The following is a 21143-nucleotide window of genomic DNA, read 5'->3' on the forward strand; positions in this document are numbered from 1 at the left end:
CCCAATGAAACCACATTTACCCTGCAACTGATACCTCACTAGCTTCGTTCCAATCTGATGTCTGATTTCCTGCCTCTCCTCTTCAGATGTCCTCTGCAAGATGTTTTTGTCTTCTAATTCTTTCTTAGATGGTCTGTTGCCAAGCTTGATAGCAAGAGTATCCCTTCGACGAATTTTACTTGCCAAAGAGCCTGAGGAAAGGAGGAGAAGGGTAGATTCAGTTCATTCATACTTAGGTTAGAGACACAAACTCTGAGTAAGAACTTGAATACCTTCCAGAAGCAGCCATGTTCCCACATGCAGAAGAATTTTAATAAACATCAAAAGAGAAGTAGTTTTAGCTCAGTTCACAACAATAAAAAGCTGAAAGGCTTGGATGAAAGAGCTACCAGCCACATTGATAGGGGAGTTTCAGAAACATCACCTGTCATCTGTGAAGTGCCAGGATAAAAATGACAAATTTATACTTAAGTGTCTTTGAACTATGATACATTACAGGTTGGTTTATTTATCCCCTTAGTATATCTAGCAAGCTGTTGCTCTTTTTCTTCAGCCTTAAATGGTTTAGTCTCACTCTGTCATAATTTCCTCATTCTCTCAATTGTCTTTCAATCTAATACCACTTTGTTCTTGTATAGTGCTTTTAGACTTTAACTGATTTGTAAATTAAAACAAAAATACAGTTTAGAAAAGTGCTCTGAGTGCTTGTAAAATGACCTGGACAGGAACCCCCAGGCACTGAAGCAATCTGTTTGTCCATAAAACAGATATAGTAGAGACAAGGGCCATGCAATTTTGTTAGCCATAGCCACAGCCAGATGTGGAAGGAAGGGTATTTTTCATGGCCTTTAGTCCTTCCCTTGTATCTTGATATTTTGACTGAGGGGGCTACCTATGTCCTAGGCTGGCCGATTTTCACCACATCATAACACAGTCTGGTAACACCACAAGCTCCCAGCTCACTTCTCGTAAGACACATGCTGCTGTCTGAATACATGATTTTTTGGTTGCTACCACTTTGGATGGTATTCAAACCAAATGCAGAACTGCAGAAACTTCAGCCTCTTGATCTATCTGGCACATCAGCTTCCGCTGCACCAGTGGCCAAGGAAAAAACATAAATGTTCATTTTCCCTCATCCCCCTTTGGTACACAGTACTTCGATTTCAGGCAAAGGTGCAGCCATCGGCTGAGCAGGATCAGGGAACTGATTCTATTGAAAATCAGCTCAACAACAGCCACCATTGCAAAAATAAACATTTTTGCTGGCCTAAGGGAAGAATGAACAGCTGGGAGCAGGGATTAGGCAGAAGGTGAGCAGGACAACCCCCTTCAGCAGCAGCAAGGACATCTGTCAAATTAGGGTGATAATATAGTCATGACTCCAGATGAAACTTCAAAGCTGTGAAAGCAGATGTAATCCACTGTGATCTCCTCTGCCTGTTAAGGTGCTCCAATGCTTAAAACATCCTGATCAAAGAGGAACAAATTACTTTGAGACAGTGAAGCTGCTGATTGATGGACTACCTCTACTGTCTACCAAAGACTGTTACTCCCACAAGACACTCTGGGATATCTAGAGCAGTGCTTGTGTGACTAGCTGAAAGTCACACTGGTGTTTTAACAGCAGAGGTTCATGACATGGGCAAGACAAATCAATGGCTTTCTGATGTCCTGAAGTGTGTGCCTTTTTCCACCCTCATGTTCTTCTGAGCCTGCTCCTCCTATCTCCACTCCTATCCTTGCAATGCTTGATCTGCTCTCACCATTGCATAGGTCCCAGAAGGTTTCTGATCACAGCTGTTAGAGAGAAGTGGGACACCCATTTCTCTGTAGTGGCAAAATAGTGAATCATCTAAACCCACCCCATGCAGCCATACCTCTCTTTACTTCACACTAGCATGGGTCAGGCATGCTCATGTAATGCAATGGGGAAAAGGTCATGCAACTTCTTGGTGGGATGCTTACTTTCAGCACTTGCATTATCATCATCATCATCATCATCATCTGTGTACAGTATTGGCCCATCAGAGTCTGAGTCGCTGCTGTGGCTCTCTCTGCTGCTTTCACTCTCAGGAGGAGCAGCAGTGTCAGAAGCCTCCTCCACCAGTTCAGAGTGTGCCTGGTCAGGTGCCTCCCCTTCCTGGTCTTCTTTGGTAGCTAAGCTGTCAATTCATAAGCAGACATGGTGTCACATTAACATAGGCAGCACAAAACACAAATGGGACACAAACTGTATAAGCAAGTGTGAAAATAAAAGTTCTGTTATTCCAATTAACTTCTCTCTTTCTAAAAAAAATTACATATATAAAACATACATAAAGCATATAGATATGTACATGTATGCGTATGTATGTATGAAGACCTCAGGCCCACTGTAGGAGAGGATCTGGTTCGAGACCATCTTAAAAATCTGAACATGCACAAGTCCATGGGACCTGATGAAATCCATGGGTCCTGAAGGAGCTGGCAAATGAAGTTGCTAAGCCACTGGCCATCATATTTGAGAAATCATGGCAGTCAGGTGAAGTTCCCAAGGACTGGAAAAAGGGAAATATAACCCCATTTTCAAGAAGGGGAAAATGGATGACCCGGGGAATTACAGACCAGCCAGTCTCACCTCTGTGGGTGAGCAAAACACAGAGTTTTGCTGTGTTTTGCTCTGTGCCTGGCAAAATCTTGGAGCAGATTCTCCTGGAAGGCGTGCTAAGGCACATGAAAATCAACAAGGTGCTTGGTGACAGCCAGCATGGCTTCACTAAGGGGAAATCCAGCCTGACCAATTTGGTGGCCTTCTATGAGGGGGCTACAGAACTGATGGACAGGGGTAGAGCAGTTGATGTCATCTACCTGCACTTGTGTAAAGCATTCGACACTGTCCCACACGACATCCTTGTCTCTAAATTGGAGAGACATCAATTTGATGGATGGACCACTTGGTGGATAAAGAACTGGCTGGATGGCTGCACGCAAAGAGTTGTGGTCAATGGCTCAATGTCCAGCTGGAGACCAGTAACAAGTGGCGTCCCTCAGGGATCATTCTTGTTCAACATCTTTGTTGCTGACATGGACAGTGGGATTGAGTGCACCCTCAGCAAGTTTGCCGATGACACCAAGCTGTGTGGTTCGGTTGATACCCTGGAGGGAAGGAATGCCATCCAGAGGGCCCTTGACACGCTTGTGAGGTGGGCTGATGCCAACCTCATGAAGTTTAACCATGCCAAGTGCAAGGTCCTATACCTGGGTTGGAGCAATCCCAGGCACAGCTACAGGTTGGGCAGAGAAGAGATTCAGAGCAGCTCTGCGGAGAAGGACTTGGGGGTTCTGGTCGATGAGAAAATGAACATGAGCAGGCAGTGTGCACTTGCAGAAGTCCAGAGAAGGGCCACGAATAAGACCAGGGTACTGGAGCACCTCCCATATGAAGACAGGCTGACGAAGTTGGGGCTGTTCAGCCTGGAGAAGAGAAGGCTGCGTGGAGACCTCACAGAAGACTTCCAGTATCTGAAGGGGACCTATAGGGATGCTGGGGAGGGACTCTTTAGAGACTGTAGTGATAGGACAAGGGGTAATGGGTTAAAACTTAAACAGGGGAAGTGTAGATTGGATATAAGGAGGAAATTCTTTCCTGTTAGGGTTCTGAGGCACTGGAATAGGTTGCCCAGGGAGGCTGTGAATGCTCCATCCCTGGCAGTGTTCAAGATCAGGTTGGGCGAGGCCTTGGGTGAGATGGTTTAGTGTGAGGTGTCCCTGCCCATGGCAGGGGGGTTGGAACTAGATGATCTTAAGTTCCTTTCCAACCCTAACGATTCTATGATTCTATGTTACAAAAAAAGTTGCAAATGATCTGGAATGATGTGCTGCAAAGCCTGTACAAAATAAAATGCTAATTCTACCTTATTGCTTGTGTGATGTGACCAACAGTGCATAAAGGTTACTAAGAAGAGAAAAACAGCTCATAAAGTTGGGGGTGAGAGAAGAAAGTCATAGAGCAGATGGGAATGTAAAGCTTCCTGTTCTGGAAGTGTATCTCTATCTATTTTAAATACAGTTTTACTGCTGTTAAGTCCAAAATATTCATGCCTATCACTGATGAACATTGAAAACAGCAGCAGAGCACTGTTTGCCTTAGGAAAAGTAAGTAAGGGCAGAACAGTACAGTATCATAATGCTGACACAGATGTACTAGCAGGAATTTAAAGGAGTCTCTAGGCCACTGACATCTAGACTAAACCCTCTTGGGTTGTTATGAAAGTTCCTGTGGCAGGGAAAAGACAGATTAATAAGCCAGTTTAATTTGGTGCCAACTATTTCTTTAAAAAAAAATGTAATTATGACCTTTCTCTTTACTAGATTTTGTAGTATCTGAGACCGAGACAAGCTACTAGGCAGTGACAGACCAAACACCTACTAAGCAAGGCCTGAAACTGTCATTTTCAAGTGTGCAAGTAAATTCAGCTATTGAATTGAGAGCTTTAGCAGCGAGATACTTAATGACATCTGCAAAAAACCAAACCAAAACAAAAAAAACCTTGTAACGCAGCAGTATTTCTTGTTTGCCTTTATGAGAGGGAAATAAAAGTGTTACCAGCTACTGGCTGATACTGTGCTGTGAACACAGTGGTCTCATTAAGCCACACGATGTAGGAGGCAGGTTATGAGCAATGACCTTCTTGGGAAAAATGAGGTACAGCAGGTGACTGGCTCAAAGGCACTCTCAAGGAACAAAATGTGCTGGAATGCAACACAAACCATTACCAGTCAGCAGAAGAAACAGAAGAGCTCCCCATGCGCCTGCAGCATCCCTTACTTGAAGAAATGTGGCTTCATTGGCTGTGGGTCTTACCATTCACCCATGACAGCCATACCACCTTACCTTTTTGTGTCTCCTCCACCCGCATCTGGACCACTGTCTAGGGCATGGCTGTCATCTGTGCCATGCTCAGTCTGGAGAGGAGGCTTAGCATCTGATCCGGGGACAGCTGGCCCTGCTGCACAGCCATCTGACACTTCCTGGGCATCTGAAGAGACAGTGGGCTGACCAGATCCAGCAGGAAAAGGAGGTGGAAGCGGAGGTGGAGGAGGGGCAGAGGTGGGAGGAGGGGGGACAACAAGCTTGCTCGCTTGGTTCGCATCCTCCGTTTCTGAAATTAGTATGGAAGGTTGCTCAGGTTCGAGTTTTTTTGCCTTTACTTCCAAACTGTTGGCTGTGGCACCTGAGGGGGAAGAAGCAGCTCCATCTGGTGCTGTTCGTGGGGCTGAATGTTTCCCAGTTTTTTTCTTGCCCCTGGGAGTCCCTGATGTGCTCGATTTGCTGGAAGTCTCCTTAGAGGCCTTGGGATGAGATGATGTGGATGGAGATGGTGATGAAGAGGACTTGGAGACTAGCGTTTTTTTCACATGAGAGGAACCAGCTAAAAGAAGAAAAGAAAAAGCCTTTTACAGTCTCATAACCGTGAATTTTGCTCCATTCCTTCTGCATGTATTGACATGCTGGTATTTAAAAAATGAAAAATATTACATTTGATACTTATACAATCCATTTATGTGCTTGAGACAAGTAAATGTTGCTGTTCAGATTTCACCTTTAAGATGGGAAAAACTGAAACCATGCTAGAATCAAAGTCTCAGGCAAGAACAGTGGAGAGGTTCAACCATACAAATGGGTGATTCTAGCATTCTGCATTGGCCCATTAAAACTTGCCTGGGCAAAAAGAATCCACTATTTATTCCCAATGTGTTTAGTGCCCTATTTAAGAAGAAAAACCCTGCTACTAGAGGTTAGATTAAATTGTGTGACCCTCCCTATTATGTGAATTTTCATCTGAGCACTAGGAGCACACCATGATTTTCCTTATGCTTTTCGGTGAACACCTCAGGACCATTACAGATATAAATTACTTTTCACAATGTTATTGCAAGTGGTGTACTCCTAGCTAATGGCAAGCAGCACAGGGACAGCAAACCAAGATGTACTTTCAAGTCCAGCTGGGCGTGTTCATAAAACAGAGGCAGAAACAACTGATCTCACTCAGCAGAAATGCTCTCCAGAGGCATTGAAGGCCTCTTGCATATACTGGGAGTTCTAATCTTACCAGTGACCAACGCAGGTAGCCTTGAAAATGTAGTGAAACAAGGTTTTGACACTAGCTGTACAAGCCAGTCCTGAGTTGCTGCTGTTTAATCCTGTGACACACACCATATTGAAGCATTTATGCACAATGCCTAAATTTGAAAGATATTTCATCCAGCCTGCATGCCCATATGCATTCCATCCACATTTCTGATTGCTGTGTTGATGCACCCATCATCTGGACCGAGAGCTTCAAACTTCTGACTTTCATTTAAAAAGCAATAAAAAAGACAACTATCTTATGAGCCAGTCCTTTTCATCAAAATGCATCCAACTCAAACACGCCTGCTGTAGTAAAAATGCATTATCCTCCAGAGAACAAATGAAAGCATTATAAAGCTACATAGCAGCCTTGCGGCTAAGCTTATTGAGTCAAACAGAAAGCTGTAACAAAACTCTCCTGAAAGGCCTACTTTACTTATAAGCATTTAAACAAAAACAAAACCCCAGCAGATTAGGATAGGCCCAAAATACAGATACTGGCCATAACAAGCTCACGATATAAAAATAGCTTTCACAGTGAGAGTGTTCTCAGTCTCACAGATGGAAAACAATTCAAAAGACACATTATACTGTCCTCTTCTGTGGCTCAGTATTATGATTTATAAACAGAGTGCTGTGAGGCTTTCAGTACATCTGGAAAAATCCACAGAAACTTCAGGCAAATCACTGTCCCTCTTTGTGCTGCAAGGTCATTGTAAGGGGCACTGTACCGAATCCACTGATACTGCACTAAGCATCCACATCAAGTACAAATCACTAACTTAATTTACCAACAAATCAAAAGGAAGCAAAGAAATGGTGTAGGCTGTAGTTCCTAACTGCAGTGGAAATAGATAGTGGCTCCAATCTGCATATTTAGCAGAAACCTCACTGAGTAAGTGTATGGTAGCAAGAAACGGCTCTGGTTCTCATCCAGCAAAGTGCTTCAACACGGGCTGGAAGTTCAGCAGAACCAGTTACATGCTTATACTTAAGAAGTCCAGCATAATACAGATATGCAGCCACATTATAATTATTGCTGGGAAAATGTCAAAAGATGTTTCCACTGGAAAAAAAAAAGCCTTAAATTATTCTCAGAACCTTTCTGGACCTGCAATCAAGATACAGAAACTGGAATAATTTCTCCCAAGAAAAATCCTCCTGCATTTTTTTGTAGGTCAAAAGTGCTATTGCTAATGTTGCTTTTGACTGGGCTGGCTGACAATTTTCTGTCATGCCTCTTTGTTGGTGGAAGATTTGAATTTTGATTAAATGAAAAATTTCACGGCTGTTATTTGCCTTTTTGGCACATGTCCATGCTTGTGTTTAAGTCCCCTTCTCCCAGCTCCACTACTTCAGTTTGAAAACCTGCTTTGATACCCTCAGGAGAGCTATGGCTCAGTTGTTACTCATACTCCTTTTCTCCTTCACAGGATGGATCACTGGCTATATCATGCATTCACTTTCACAGGAATCCAACAAATCTCTTCTACTAATGGTGCTCCCGGTCAGCTGTACTTACAAAGTACTGCCTCAATTCAAATGATCACAATGTACTTTAAATGTTGGAAGAAATTACCATAAGAACAGGTACTATTTTATATAAGGGATACATGGATGTATTTTACACCACTGCGGTCTCAAGCACTACATGATGTTTCACAGCAAGACGACTGGAAGACAAATCTGGAATATTAATGTATTTGAATTTAAGAACTCGGATACCTGAGTTTGTTACCAGCCACTGGTCTGAACATTTCTTAATGTAATTGGCTGTTTTATTTCTGCTGTTATAAGGTTCCTTCACCTAAGAAGAACTGAGTTTTCCAGCTGCATGTGAAATACACGCAGCAAATTCTGGGTTTTCAAAATGTTTATGCTTCTGGTCATCTGATGCAGTGGGGACAGTTAATACCAAGTTAATGGACATTTTATGGCAGAGTTATCATTGTAACTCTAGCAGTCTTGCAATGTTTTCAAACAGTCCTCTTCTGTATGCTTCAAATACAAAATGTGCCAAATTGTACAAGCTACAAAGGGGTATAATTGGGAAGAAAACTGGAGGGACTGAAGGGCTTTCAAAGACTTACAGAGGATTGAAAACGCAAGGCTTATATAAGTTTATCAGCGCATATATACAGCCCATTCATCACAATACTGCTTGCGTTCAAATTATATTTGGAGGTTTTAATTTTGGTCATTCTCTAAATTACAGCTATTCAAACTCAAAATCGGTACCTTAAAAACAGCTACTTATAATCTTTAATCTAGTATCACTGCTGAATTTCAGTTTAAAAGTATAGGGATAAACACATCTGCTATGTGCCTGATGATTGACATTTTCCATTTCCAGTGCACATTTAGAATCACAGCAAGGCAGCAACCACCTCAGGGAAGCCTGGCTATTTCTAATGGTTACAATTCTTTCAATTGTTTTGCTTGGTTTTGTTTGGTTTGGTGTTGTTGCTTTGTTTTGTTGGGTTCTTTTTTTTCAAGTAAAACAGCTGGTCCTCAACAGTCTTCAAAGATGTTTTCATAGTTCTACCTTTTATCTCTCTGAGATCTTATAATCTTGTCAAATTAACTGCAATAGTAGATATCTCCATCAGAAAGTTACAGCAATGCCATAGCAATTTTACTTTGGGACACCTCATATGTTTCATTTCAGAAGTCACCTTTTTCCCTGCTGATTCTTCAGCAGTTCTTTGGGTTATTTTGTTGCCAGCATTCACACACGAACTGGGAATTCAATATTGTCTCTGGTGTGCTTGGTGTTGTGCACACATTCTTTAAACAGCAAAGTGATCTGTCCGGGGCGTTTGCAGACAGCAGAACCAGAGCTCGACGGGAAGCTGAGCAGGAAAAACAACCATGGCATGCTCTTTACTAATGCTGCTATGTACAAAGGCAGAAGTTATTGTCAGACCAAGCCAAGCACCCCCATGCACATGCGCCCACCAGAACTGGCACTGCCTGTGCAGTACTCACCAGTGTCTCGATTTGCACCGTGACTTGCTGGCTTGGGTGGTGGGAGAGAAGGCTGCTTAGCAGGAGCCTTTCCCTTTTTTTTAGCATGAGGTGCTTCATTACTCTTATGGCTGGTGGTGGATGAGGCAGCAATAGCGTTTTTTGGTGGTAGTGGAGCTTTTTTAGATTTAGGCTTAGGCTTGGGTAGTGGCGGAGCATGGGATGCTGGTATTTCTGGGCAGTGATCAGTAGTGCTCTCTATGGATAAGAAAGTGAACAGAAGCCAACACATATAACGCCACATACATTCAACAACAAGCCCAACAACAATGACTACTTTTTGCTGCTTGAGCTCTTGGGAATCAGGAGAGACTTCATCTTCTGCCTCTTACTGAAGTATTATCCCAGAAAAAATTACCATCCATCTCAATTCAAGTCCTCCTCATGGAAGATTTTTGCTTGGCACTTCTCTCAGTCTCATATACTCTAGACCTGCAAGGATCATTCCTAATGTTCAGTATGCCCAACTAGACTACTGGCTGAAAACTAAACAAGGGAAATGACAATTACTCTTCTAACAAATTCCCTCAGGTTCTTTCCAGCCCTCTGAGAACAAAAGGCTATAAAACTCAGATTCACTTGAACCTGAATGTGAACAGTGCCATTCTCTCAGCCATGGGTTCAAATATGGCTATGCAGCTGAAACTTTCCTCTGAAGCAACCCACACTCCTAAGCTGCAAGCTGCTTACTAACAGCAACTTTATTTTGGGTATCTTCCCCAGGGTATTTCTACCCTTCACAAAGAGATGAAGCTAAATCAAATAGCATATCATTTGCCATGGGAACGCTCTCCTCTCCTGCAAGCTCTTTGGGTACTGTTACAAGACTGCACTTTCAAGAATCATCATTTCCTTAGTGAATAGGAATTTGGACTGCATATATGTCATGCAATAGAAATGGCTCTGTAGAGTGAAAGAGGCAGCACTGAGGACCCAATGTCCACAGTGTGCATTTCAGGAGACGGCTTTGGACTAGCTTCAGGCTACTGCTATAGATTGCATGCTCAGTAGCGCTGGGAGCAAAAGTTCCTGAACGCATGTTTTGGCTTAGTTTCATCCAAAAGAAACCTGGCTTGTGTGTTCTGCAAACCAAAGAAGGGCAAGTGGGAATGTGTCATGGAAATTAACTTCAAAACTGCAAGCCTAATGCCAACTGTACTGTTAATGTAGGTGAGCCATTTATAATCAACATAAAGTTTTGCAACATAATCACTATGGTTGTAAGACTAGCTGTTCCTAGATGGGAACAGCTGAAGTTCCCAGATGGGAATCTTTATCTATTCACCTACACCAACTCTGTCCATTTGGCCTCAAGATAGCCTTCCCAAACCTTCCAGAAAAAGAGTACCATAAAAGCAAGAGCATACCACCAGAATCATATTGGCTTTATTTTCATGTTACTATAAACTACAGTGGTTGGGGAAGAAAGGAGGCAAGCAAACATTGCAAGGACTTCTATCAGTCTCTTATCACTCAAGAGAAAACCAATTCATTCCTTGCAGTATATTCTTACTAGAGCCTCACAGTTACATATATTAAATGTCCATTCCTCATGCTCCTCCTTCCCATGTAAAAGATTCCCAAGAGATAAGCAGCACCTTTTCATTCTAAGATTAGTAGATGAAAAACAAATAACATGTTTGACAACAGATACATTCTTCATCTCAGAAACAAAGCCTTTTCAACCTCTGGCTTAAGGCTTGTTAACATGGACCTAATGAGTCACCTGCAGTTATTAAAAGCAGCATGCACACATTATATCTCTTAATGAACTGAAGGAATTAACACCACCAGTCCAGTGGCTTTGTCCTTCATTTACAGCCCATTATAGACCAATACAGTTTTGCTAATATTTTGCAAAAACCATTGCATAGCAACGTTTTACAGCTTTCAAACAGATTCTTCTGAGCAGATTCTTGTACTGCCTTTTTGTTTTACAGAGAAAGAGCTCCGAACCAGATACAGACTTTGGAAAAGAAAGAAACACACATATTTGTTACATTTTGCGCCCCTCTTTTAGAGCAAAATGCATCTCCTTGTGAAATTCTACCTACCTTCAATCATAGTTGAAAAACTGATTTAATTCTGAAAAAGCAGGACATTTAAAAATTTTAACTCCATTTATAACAAACATGGCAAAAGAAGATTTTATATTTTAAAGATCTTGAAGGCCACAATGATCAGAAAGAATTTCAAGTGTAAAAGATTTTTTATGTACCTTTTACTTATAGGTCCAACAGGCTAAAATTTTATGTACTAAAAAGAAAAAAAAATTAAAATTTGTGTACTTATACACCACTACTGTGTTTTGTTTTCAGCCATATTAGCAGAGAAAATACTGAAAAGAGAATGATAACCTAGTAAAAAGAAATACATCAATCACCGTATTCTAAAGTAAGTGCAATTTATAACAATGATTTTAAATAAAATACTATGCCATCACTGGGATAATTTTTCTCTAGGATCACTCTTTCCAAGCTGTTATGTACATCACACCAAAGACTGGCAGATCCTTTGTGCTCAGCAGCATCCTATCTGCTCAGACAGTTACAGCACTCACCGAGTCTTGACTGCCCCTTCATTATGTACATGCCCTTTCCCTGGCCTTGACCAATGAATCTGCTTTTTGCAGACAGCCACGAGGAAGGCTATAGTGAAGATGATTACCTTTGACCACATCATCCCTCTTGTCATCTTGTTAGCTTTTTTGTTTTTGTCTTTGTTAGCTTCCTCTTTTTTATCTCATCAGATACAAACTTGACTGCTCCCAGTGTTTGTCTGATCTTGCTCAAACTATTGTTTTTCATTTACTCTTGGGATATGGATTTCCAGTTCCTACCTGAACATTATACCAAAGAAGCAAGGTTTTGAAGCAGATGTTTCTCATTACTATTCTTCTGCTGCCTCTCAGGCTTTGTGAACAATCACTGTCCTCCCTCAAATTCCCCTCTGCTGTTATGCTAAAGCTGTCCATTTTTAGGCTGCTGGCATTGTGCTTGTTATCCTGGTCTGGTTCCCTCTTCTTTTTCAGTGCCTAGCCACAGTATCCTCTCTTTCAGTGCAAGTACGTTGAAGCTTTTTGAGGGTTTTCTGCATTTTTGTAAGTCTTTACAATAAATCCCTGGTATATACACAAGTACTGTAACAATACAAATAACTAATAATGGCAACAGTGGCTTGATCTTGAACAGGACAGGGATGTCTGATGTCTGTAAATGGCTCCAGATAGAATTATGTTGTAATTGTACCTCCCTAACATGATTCTGCTTGAATATGGACCCTTGGTCTTCATGCCTGCTCTTTCTTTTGCATCTTTTGCCAAAACAAGGAGGCATCTGAGTCAGTTCAGACCCATCTAGTTGTTCAAGCCAATCTCCCAGGTACCTCAGCGCCAGCTGCAACATAGTCATATTACTGCTGTTTTTCTTAATGTAGACATCTGTTCATCACAATCTGACCTTCTAACTAAAGGTCTCAAAAGACCATCAGATAGGACTATTTTTTGTTCACTGCTACCTCGATCAAGACATCTGCTGTAAAAACAATCTGTCTATAAATTACTCTTTAAATAGAAAAGCAAAGCAAATATTAATATCTCATTAAGCATTTGATTCAATATGTTTATGTTTTGAATATATTTTCCAAAGGTCAGATTTTCAAGAAAGCTCATTTTGAGATGAGATTTTCTTGTTTCCAGAAACTGTGGTTGGGGCCAGACTCAAAGCTGTGTTCTCATGTAAACACCTAAATGATGGTCAGGGTTACAAAGTACTCAGTATACAACAGCTCTTGTGGGGATTCGTGAAGCCTCAAAGACTTTCAGCAAGATGTCAATGTGCCATATGCACTGGAAAATCAGATTATTTATTTTGGACGCTAAATGTGGGACTTTTTACAAACTCTGGACCAAACAGACCTATGAAAATCCTGCCCATTGTTGCAGAAGCCATACATGACTGGTTTGTATAATGCAATTTTTTTTTTCTTTACCTTTGTAAACTTCTAAGGAACCAAAGGCCAAAGCTTTTACACCTCAGGACTTTGTCATACAGAGCTGATATTTTTGTTTCTACAGCTAGAGCAGTGACATAAAGCTACCTCATGGAAAACCAGTAAAGCTGTAGCACAAGCATATAATCTACATCAACTGCAAAGCATCCTTCTCCTGGAAAAGGAGCACAACTGAGTGGAGTAACACTGTGTAAAATGGAAGCTGCAAATAACGCATGATTTGCTGTCTTTTGCAGGATAACTTCCTCCAAAATAAAACTCACTAAGAGTTTTGAGAATCATGAGTTTCCTTTCCGGCATGCACAGAGAGCTGTGTTTAGATTAATCAAAATCCAGGAAGCTGCCATTCAGGAATATGGGACATAGGGCAACACAAGGTGTCATTTGTTTCTTTTTTGGACTCACTGACTATGCTGATGCAGGTGGTCAACTCATACAAATCCTTTCATAAACTTCAGATTCAGTCAGCTCTATTTTTGTTCCTGCTATGCTACGAAAATTCTGTTCAAGAAAAGACCCATTCTAATTGTTAGAAAGCTTCCTTTAATTTCCAGTCTAAATGTATTTCAAGGCACTGTTTATTCCTTTCTACTTGTGCCAGCATTGTCCTTTAGCCATGTTCTCTCCTGGCTATATACCAACTGTTACATTCATCAAACACACTCAAGCTCTCTCAGGCTCCATTTTGCTAGGCTGAACAAGAACAGCTGTCTCATGATGCTTTTTGCAGCTTTTTTCAGTTTTGAATTAATCTTTCTTAGAGATGGATGAGCAGATCTGTATGTCTGCAGACTTCCAGATCTTACTCTGTGATTTCAGCAGCACCATGTCCAAGAGGCTGTGTAACAGAGACAGTATAGAAAACAGGAGAGAGGAGCAAGGGACAGGTGTAACATCTGACCTAAAGCAACCACATTCAGATATTTTGCATTGGTTCCAAGATAAAAAAGGAAAAAAACCAACCAACAAACCAAAACATTGACTGTAATTTTATATTGGTAACTGTCCAACTTTTGTGTAAAAAGTAAGCTGTTAAATTAAGAGAGAATACTAAAACATCTTTATTGTCAGCTGCACACTTTCACCATCTTTTGGCCTATGTAAGACTTGAAAAGTCAAAGGCATGTAGGCTTCTACATTCCCTTACACTTTCTGTATAGATATGCTCAAATAACTCAATGGTTAGTTCATTAAAATCATGTCTACCACCTTCTTTCTGGAGCCACATTAAGGATACCTTTCCTATAAAAAAGAAAGAAAGTACCTTCTTTCTGGAGCCATATTAAGGATACCTTTCCTATAAAAAAGAAAGAAAGTAGTAGCAGTTTTACAAATCAGTGGCTTTCCTCTGGCTCTCAACTTCTGTGGGTGAAAGCCCGTGCCTCTCATGTCACCCTACTGGCATGAGCCAGCCTGGCTGACTTAGTGGACAGGCTCTGCCCAACTATATCTTTATCTAGAGTAGCTTTCCTTTTAAGAAGATTTGGATTCAGCCTCATTTACATAGTTCAGGTGATGAATTGAAGATATACTATTCTTAGAACCGGTTCTAGCCAGCAAATAACTCAGCTGGCATGAGAGATTCTTTGGGAGTCAGGCAAAAAAAAGAACAACATAACCAAAAAACCTTTTATGTATGGTGCTCATATCAATAATCTACAGAGCTCAGGAGTGTAGGAGGCCAGATAGGCATGCAAGAGGGAAGAAAGTCTGCCTTGTCCCTCACAGTGAGTGGTCTGCAACATTGGTTTTCTGAGAGAAAGCAGGCCCTTGGCTGAGATCCTGGAAGATGAGGGTTACTATCTTAAATTCAACAGGTTTTGTTCCACTTTGGGGGAATAAAGCGAAGATTTCTGAGAAAACGAACCCAGAAAAATTGACTTTGAAGAACATTCCTTGGTAGAGAAACTAAAGCACTGGTCAGCAACAGTGCATGCTCGTAAGACCAGAGCCTGTCTTTTTTTGATACCCATGAGAAAAAGATTAAAGTTAATGTCAGACTTAAGGGAGAGCAAACCAAGAGGAAAGAACCTCTGAACCCAATGTACTAAGGCCTAGAACTTTTGCCAGCTCTGATATTAGATTTATCTTGTGGGGAAAAAACATTATGCAGATTTATCCCATGAATTCATTTGTAAACAGGTCTACAAACTGTTTCCTTCACAGAAGGACGAAAGAAAAGCTGAGAGGATCAGTCTGCTATCAGTGCCATAGGAATATTTCAGAAGCTTATGCTCTGTATCACCCAAAACACTCACAGCACCCACAACAGAGCTCTGGCTTCCTGCCATGCAATTGTTTATCAAACACACCTGACTGATAGCATGCAGAAAGAAACTTCTTGCTGCTTTTTTCCTGGCAGTCTCATGCTAACGGTTACTGAGCCTTTCACTTCCTCAAGCCCAAGCTAACAATGAAATGTGAAAGTATCTACCAGTATCATGAAAACATTTACCTTGCTATGATAAAAATGAGCAAGACCTAAGTTTACAAACTGAACTCAGATACAAACTCAGGGTTCTGTGTTACATCTCTGTGCCAGAGACATTCTGGGAGGATGAAAGGAGAAAAACAGCCCTGACACAGGACTGGGAGGTTTTACGATGTGCAGCATGCACGCTGTATGAGCATGCTCTGTCCCTATACCTAGGGAGGCAAACAGTGACAATTTTGACACCTATTCCACTGATGTGGCTTTTAGTCTTCTTCAACACTGCTGAATGGGCCAGAAAGCAGAGACTCCCTGGATCCCCTTTGCAATGCTCATACCATTCCTGGAACCTGAAGCATTGGGTTCTGCTTAGGCTACTGCAGGCAAGTGCCAGAGGTCAAGAGCCCTGGCATGATGGTAAAGTTCAGTCTGCTGCCCAGGCAACCAGGGTGTACTTTGACACGTTGCCTGTCTACCTCCTGCTCTGTATCCCTTCCAGGGTGCTCACAGTTCAGCTGTTTATTTTCTGCAAAAGATGCTAGGGACCTTTCTTAGTCAAAACAAAAGAATTCAGAATTAAACTCAGTACAATCATAACGTGAATAAATGGGCCAGGAAAAGTATTTCTCTGATTCCATATCTGCAAAGCTTTATCCACCTATGACCTGGTTTATGTAAAACTGTCACCAGCTTCTTATTATCCTGCCATAAAGGAGAAATCTCCTTTTAAACACCCTGCCTGGATGACTGACATCATTACTACAAACAGTAACAGTTCCACTGTTAAATTGGCAAAAGAAATTCTTTTTCACCAAGCACAAAAGGCACCTGTGAACTGACAGGCACCAGATGGGGGTACACAGTTTATGGAGCTGCCTGGCAGCACAGGAAACAGATTTCAGGGGTCATCTTTACCCACTTCTACTTAACTCATTTTTACATTGTGTGGCTGAGCCCTTTCTTTGCCCTGTTGATACTGTATTTCAATGGCTCATGCAGAAACAACTTTTTTCCTATAACTTCTTCTAAGTCCCAACATATTATGCATTCTACCATGCATTGTGATCCCATATTATTACAATGTGCCTGTATCACTCATTCTTTTTAAGTTTCCAGGTCCAGTAGGCATCACCGTATTCATATGAGAAGGCCATTTTCAAGACCCACTGAACAAGGGAGCAAGTAAAGACCACCACCGTTGCATAAGAGCAATTTAAAATAACCTCAGAACTTTCAGGGGCTGAGATGCATTTTTTGGAATATTTTGATTCAGCCAGAGTTGGAACTGCAGCACTCTGTGCTACTACATGGCAGGAATTAATCCTGTGTTACAAACATGGAAAGTGTATATAACACCCTTCAAGATTTACCCATAAGAATTCATGACTCTAAAAAGCCTACCATTAACCTTCCTGAAGATGAACTCCTTGCATCCATTACTCCTGGGATACTGTCCAGCTAGTATTCACTGCACCTATCTCAGTTCTCACGACAGAGGGCTGTGATCTGAAGCACCAGCATGTTTCATCGTCTGAGCAGAAGACAGTGTTTTCAGAATAGTTTCAGAAAAATTCAGAGTAACTGACGTGTGTTCACAGGGATTACCCAGTCAGTTGTACTGGATTTGCACTGTGTACCACTGCTGCTTATATGTGGAACTGATCCTTAACACCTTTTTTTGGGCAAATATTCCTCTGCAATAAAACTGTTTTCCTTTTCAGGGCAATTCAAGATGTTTACATGTAGAAGAACTTCATGTTTAGATATAGAAGGAAAGTATACTTAAAGTGCTTTGCATTTCTATACGGTCAGATTGGCATTATATGAAGCCTAGAACACCAAGTTTACTCCTTTTTGTTCTCCTTCCTCTATATATACTTAATTTTCTGAGATGGACTGGAGTGATAGCTGTATATTCTTCTGTACTGGGTCTACTCCTGAACAGAAATCTCTGATTTCTCCCTGTAAGGTCAACCCAACATATAGGAAGTGCAGGGTGTAATACTGTGTTTGAAATAGATATTGAACCTTTCCTGCTTCAGTGGAGTTCTACATTCTGCAAAGTCAGCCAGAGGGAATTTAAACAGAGTTAGAAATGTGTATTTCTAAAAAAATCTGTACCTTAGGAAAACTTCCAAGACCTGACAGTTCCAAAGGCTGTATTTAGGGATGCATAAAATAGTAAGTGGTCTGATCTAACACCAAAGTTAACCTGAACCATTTTAAAGGTGTTTTCCATGGCTTTTATAATTCTTTTCCCCTGATCCAAGACACATCTGGTTCTAGTTGGCACCAAAAGATAGACATATTTAAATGACATGAAAAAGGCTGATCTTGTATTTCTGTCTTGCTGAGAGACAGGAAGTACTAGAAATCTCATAAAAAAGGCTGTTCTCCTTGGAAATCCAGCCACTTTTTACATGGTCAAGTGATTTACATAGCTCAGAGAAGAATTCAAATTTTTGTGTTAGCTGAACTGACCCTCTCAACCTCCAGAGGCTCATTCATCACTAGGTAGAGGTTACTAGAAGGCATTGGAAAGGCTGCTCAGTCTTACAGCCAGCCATGGAGTTCTTGATCGCTTGTGTCCTTGCTCTTTCAGAAAATCCAATAAATGGAATAGTATTTAAGAAAACTTTTTGACAGGGAAAAGAAGTGGTGCATTACTTAAGATGCTACAGAAAGAAAACTGGTCCAAATCTTGCGATTCCGCATTAATCTTTACTTTTACCTTACTCAGTCAAACTCTTGTTTCCAAGGTAGATTTGAGTAGAGGTAATGACAATATGAACTCTGGGACTGCTGGACATTTAGCAGTATTACTGCAGTTCATCTACAGAAAACCCTATAGTCATAAGGCATATTTTCCATAAATGTGGTAGTGATATCGCCCCTTTCATATTTATGCAGAACTGGATAGCAAGTGTTTAAGATCTAATGAAAACCAATAGAAATGAGTTGCTGCAGCTACTTATAAAATGATACATGGTTTTTAAGTGGCTTTAACACTTTTGAACATTCAACCCATGAGCCACTTCTACAATGATACTACAAGGTGATGGTGATGCATATGCACTTAGTGTCTTCTTTCACAAAAGGAAAACCTGAAACCAAAGCTTGCCATGGCCACGAGGAAAGGCTCACACTGAATTCAGAAATCAAACATCCTTGCACACATTTTCATGCTCAGACCATGCTTCTCTTTATGTCCTTACTACATCCACAGTAAAAGGCATGCCTACCACTGAAGAAACAGTGATGTTTCACAAGTCTTACTTTTCAGTAGGTTCTGCTGGCTTCTTTGTGGCAGATCAAAACTCATAGCATGTATTGGAAGACTGTGTTAATACTTTAAGTATGCAAAAAATATTTTGTGAAGAATGTATTTGCTTACCTTTTTGATCCTCTTTTTTCCCTTCCAATGCTGATGCCTTCTCTGATGAAATACCATTATCTCCACTGGCTTTTAGCACATTTTCTTCCTGTATGGTTTCTTCACCAATGGCTATGGTGTGTCCATTTGAAGTTTCAAAATTTACTGTTACATCACCATCTGAAATGAAGATTAAAAAGCTGTTGCCTAGTTTAACTGCTTCCTTAGCACCTATTAACAACCCACAGCATCCCTGTGCTTTCAAGTTTCCATGGAAGCAAAGCAGAAAGACTTACTCAGATGTGAAACATCCAGGCGGCAGATCTGATCTGAAAAGTAACTCTGTAAAGGAACTCTATAGGCTTCCACATCCTCTAGGTGGATACCTCTGCAGTAGTGGGCCTGGAAGTGCATGTAGGTTTTCAGGTCCAGCTTTGCATCTGTACACATTAGTGTCCCGTTCTCTTCCTCCCTGCACCTTCATTTACACAGCAAAGAAATGTGTGCATGGACCACAATGGAGCTGCAATGTCTTCCAATATGCCCCAAATATAGGCAACTCAGGGGCAGAATTGCATGACTACTGTGGTGCATCCCCGCAGGTAAACCAGTCAGGAATTCAGACAGAAGTTCTCAGAATATGTGTGCTCAGTTAATGAATTCAAGAATCAAGGTGAAGTCTTCCTGCATCCTGCATCACACACCATTATTACATTCTGCATTAAATTCTTTCCCAGCTCTGATGATATTTTACTCACCCAGACTACCTCAAATACAAAGTTCTTTTTAAAACCTGAAAAAAAACCTTCTTTCCATTTTTATTTTTCTCTATATTCCTGAAAAATGCCACAGACTCTTGCCGGTTCACAGCTTGCTTTTGTCCCATATTTACTGCTTTCTGTTCTCTTTGCTATGATTTTCTTCTCTGGTCATTTCTAAGGCTTCCTATCCTTGGCTGCTCATGCCCCACCTGCAGTTAACCCAGATGACTGCTTTACTTTTGCAGAATTCTACTGATGGCCATGCAAAAATTACGCAAATTGACCGGCATCTCTTCTGGTTTCTCCTACTGATTCTGCATTAATTGTGGTAAATCCACTCTCCTCTTCTCCTCTTCCTTGCTGTGCACTATCAGACCTGGATGTTTGGCATTTCTCTGGTTTCAGTACAACTACGCAGCCTCTCTCTTACCACCTCAGGTGCTCCACGGGTTAAGCTGATGGCTTCATTCTCACCCATACACTGACTTCTACTTGATCTGTAAAAACTAAGTTCTGCCTTCTTAACTTTGTCTCATTCACTCTAAGCTGACAGTTGCACAAGGCTTCCTTCTTACCTTACCATAACATTCAATTTCTTTAGCTTCTCTCTTCCAAATGTTCATAAATCCATTACTTCCTCTCTGCTTCTGCGTATGGCACTTATTTCTGTCATGGTTCCGCAAACACCTCCTGCTTCCAAAGTGGCACTTGCCATTTTCCACTTGGTTGTTCTTCATCAGCATGAAACACTGTCACTTCTTATTTCTTACCTCTCACATTTCAAAACTCCATGCAATTTCTTCATTTAGCTAGTATCTCCAGTCGTTCCTTCTAACTGCCTTCGCACTGCTCAACAACCATCTTTCTGTATCTCCATTTTTAGCATCTTCAAACCAATTCTATATTCTTTCAAAATGATCCTTAAAAAACTGTAATTTTCATAAGACATGGAGTACAGCACGATGAAGGCAACACCGACTGGATCGACAGCCTTCTTAAGATGGGAGGAAGGAGAGAAAATTGTTCATCTTTATGTCCTTTTCTCACTTTGCTCAACCTCCATAAGGGACCAAATTCCATTTTAAGAATGGAACAGAGGGTCAAGGACACTGATGACCAAAGCATACATACTTTTAGCACAAATTATATTATTTATGTTCAGATTGTAACCATCCTGAAATGTTACCACATTTCATTAATTATCCCAGCAGTCCAAATGCAATTTACAACCCTCAATGGACAAAGTGAGGCAGCTCCCCAGTAAAGCAGATAGTAAAACATCACTAATTCACAGATGGGCAAACTGAGGTATGGAGAAACTACATGTCTTGTTTTAAGACAAAGACAGTGGCAGAGACAAATTCAGAAGCCAGCTATGCTGAATGTCATAGTCTGGTAATTATCAAAACACTGCAAAGACAAGTG

The 21143-nt window shown here is 41.1% G+C and overlaps 1 protein-coding gene across 6 annotated transcripts in view; it reads right to left on the reverse strand.

Annotated features, from left to right (window-relative positions):
• PHACTR2 (phosphatase and actin regulator 2) overlaps positions 1–21143 on the reverse strand; it is a 137926-nt gene that overhangs the window by 20427 nt on the left and 96356 nt on the right. For 5 of the 6 annotated variants that reach the window (XM_062640809.1, XM_062640804.1, XM_062640803.1 and 2 more), the window contains 5 exons: positions 18979–19137; positions 9104–9340; positions 4877–5414; positions 1969–2165; positions 35–191 (listed from right to left, as the gene is read on the reverse strand). In XM_062640809.1, the coding sequence (XP_062496793.1) occupies positions 35–191; positions 1969–2165; positions 4877–5414; positions 9104–9340; positions 18979–19137 (1288 nt within the window). The remainder of the gene's footprint in view (positions 1–34; positions 192–1968; positions 2166–4876; positions 5415–9103; positions 9341–18978; positions 19138–21143) is intronic. The other variant, XM_062640808.1, reaches the window with a different exon arrangement.

This window comes from Pezoporus occidentalis, unplaced genomic scaffold (assembly GCF_034315485.1).
Source record: "Pezoporus occidentalis ecotype Australia unplaced genomic scaffold, CSIRO_AGI_Poc_V1 ctg67, whole genome shotgun sequence".
NCBI classification, from domain to species: Eukaryota; Metazoa; Chordata; class Aves; order Psittaciformes; family Psittacidae; genus Pezoporus; species Pezoporus occidentalis.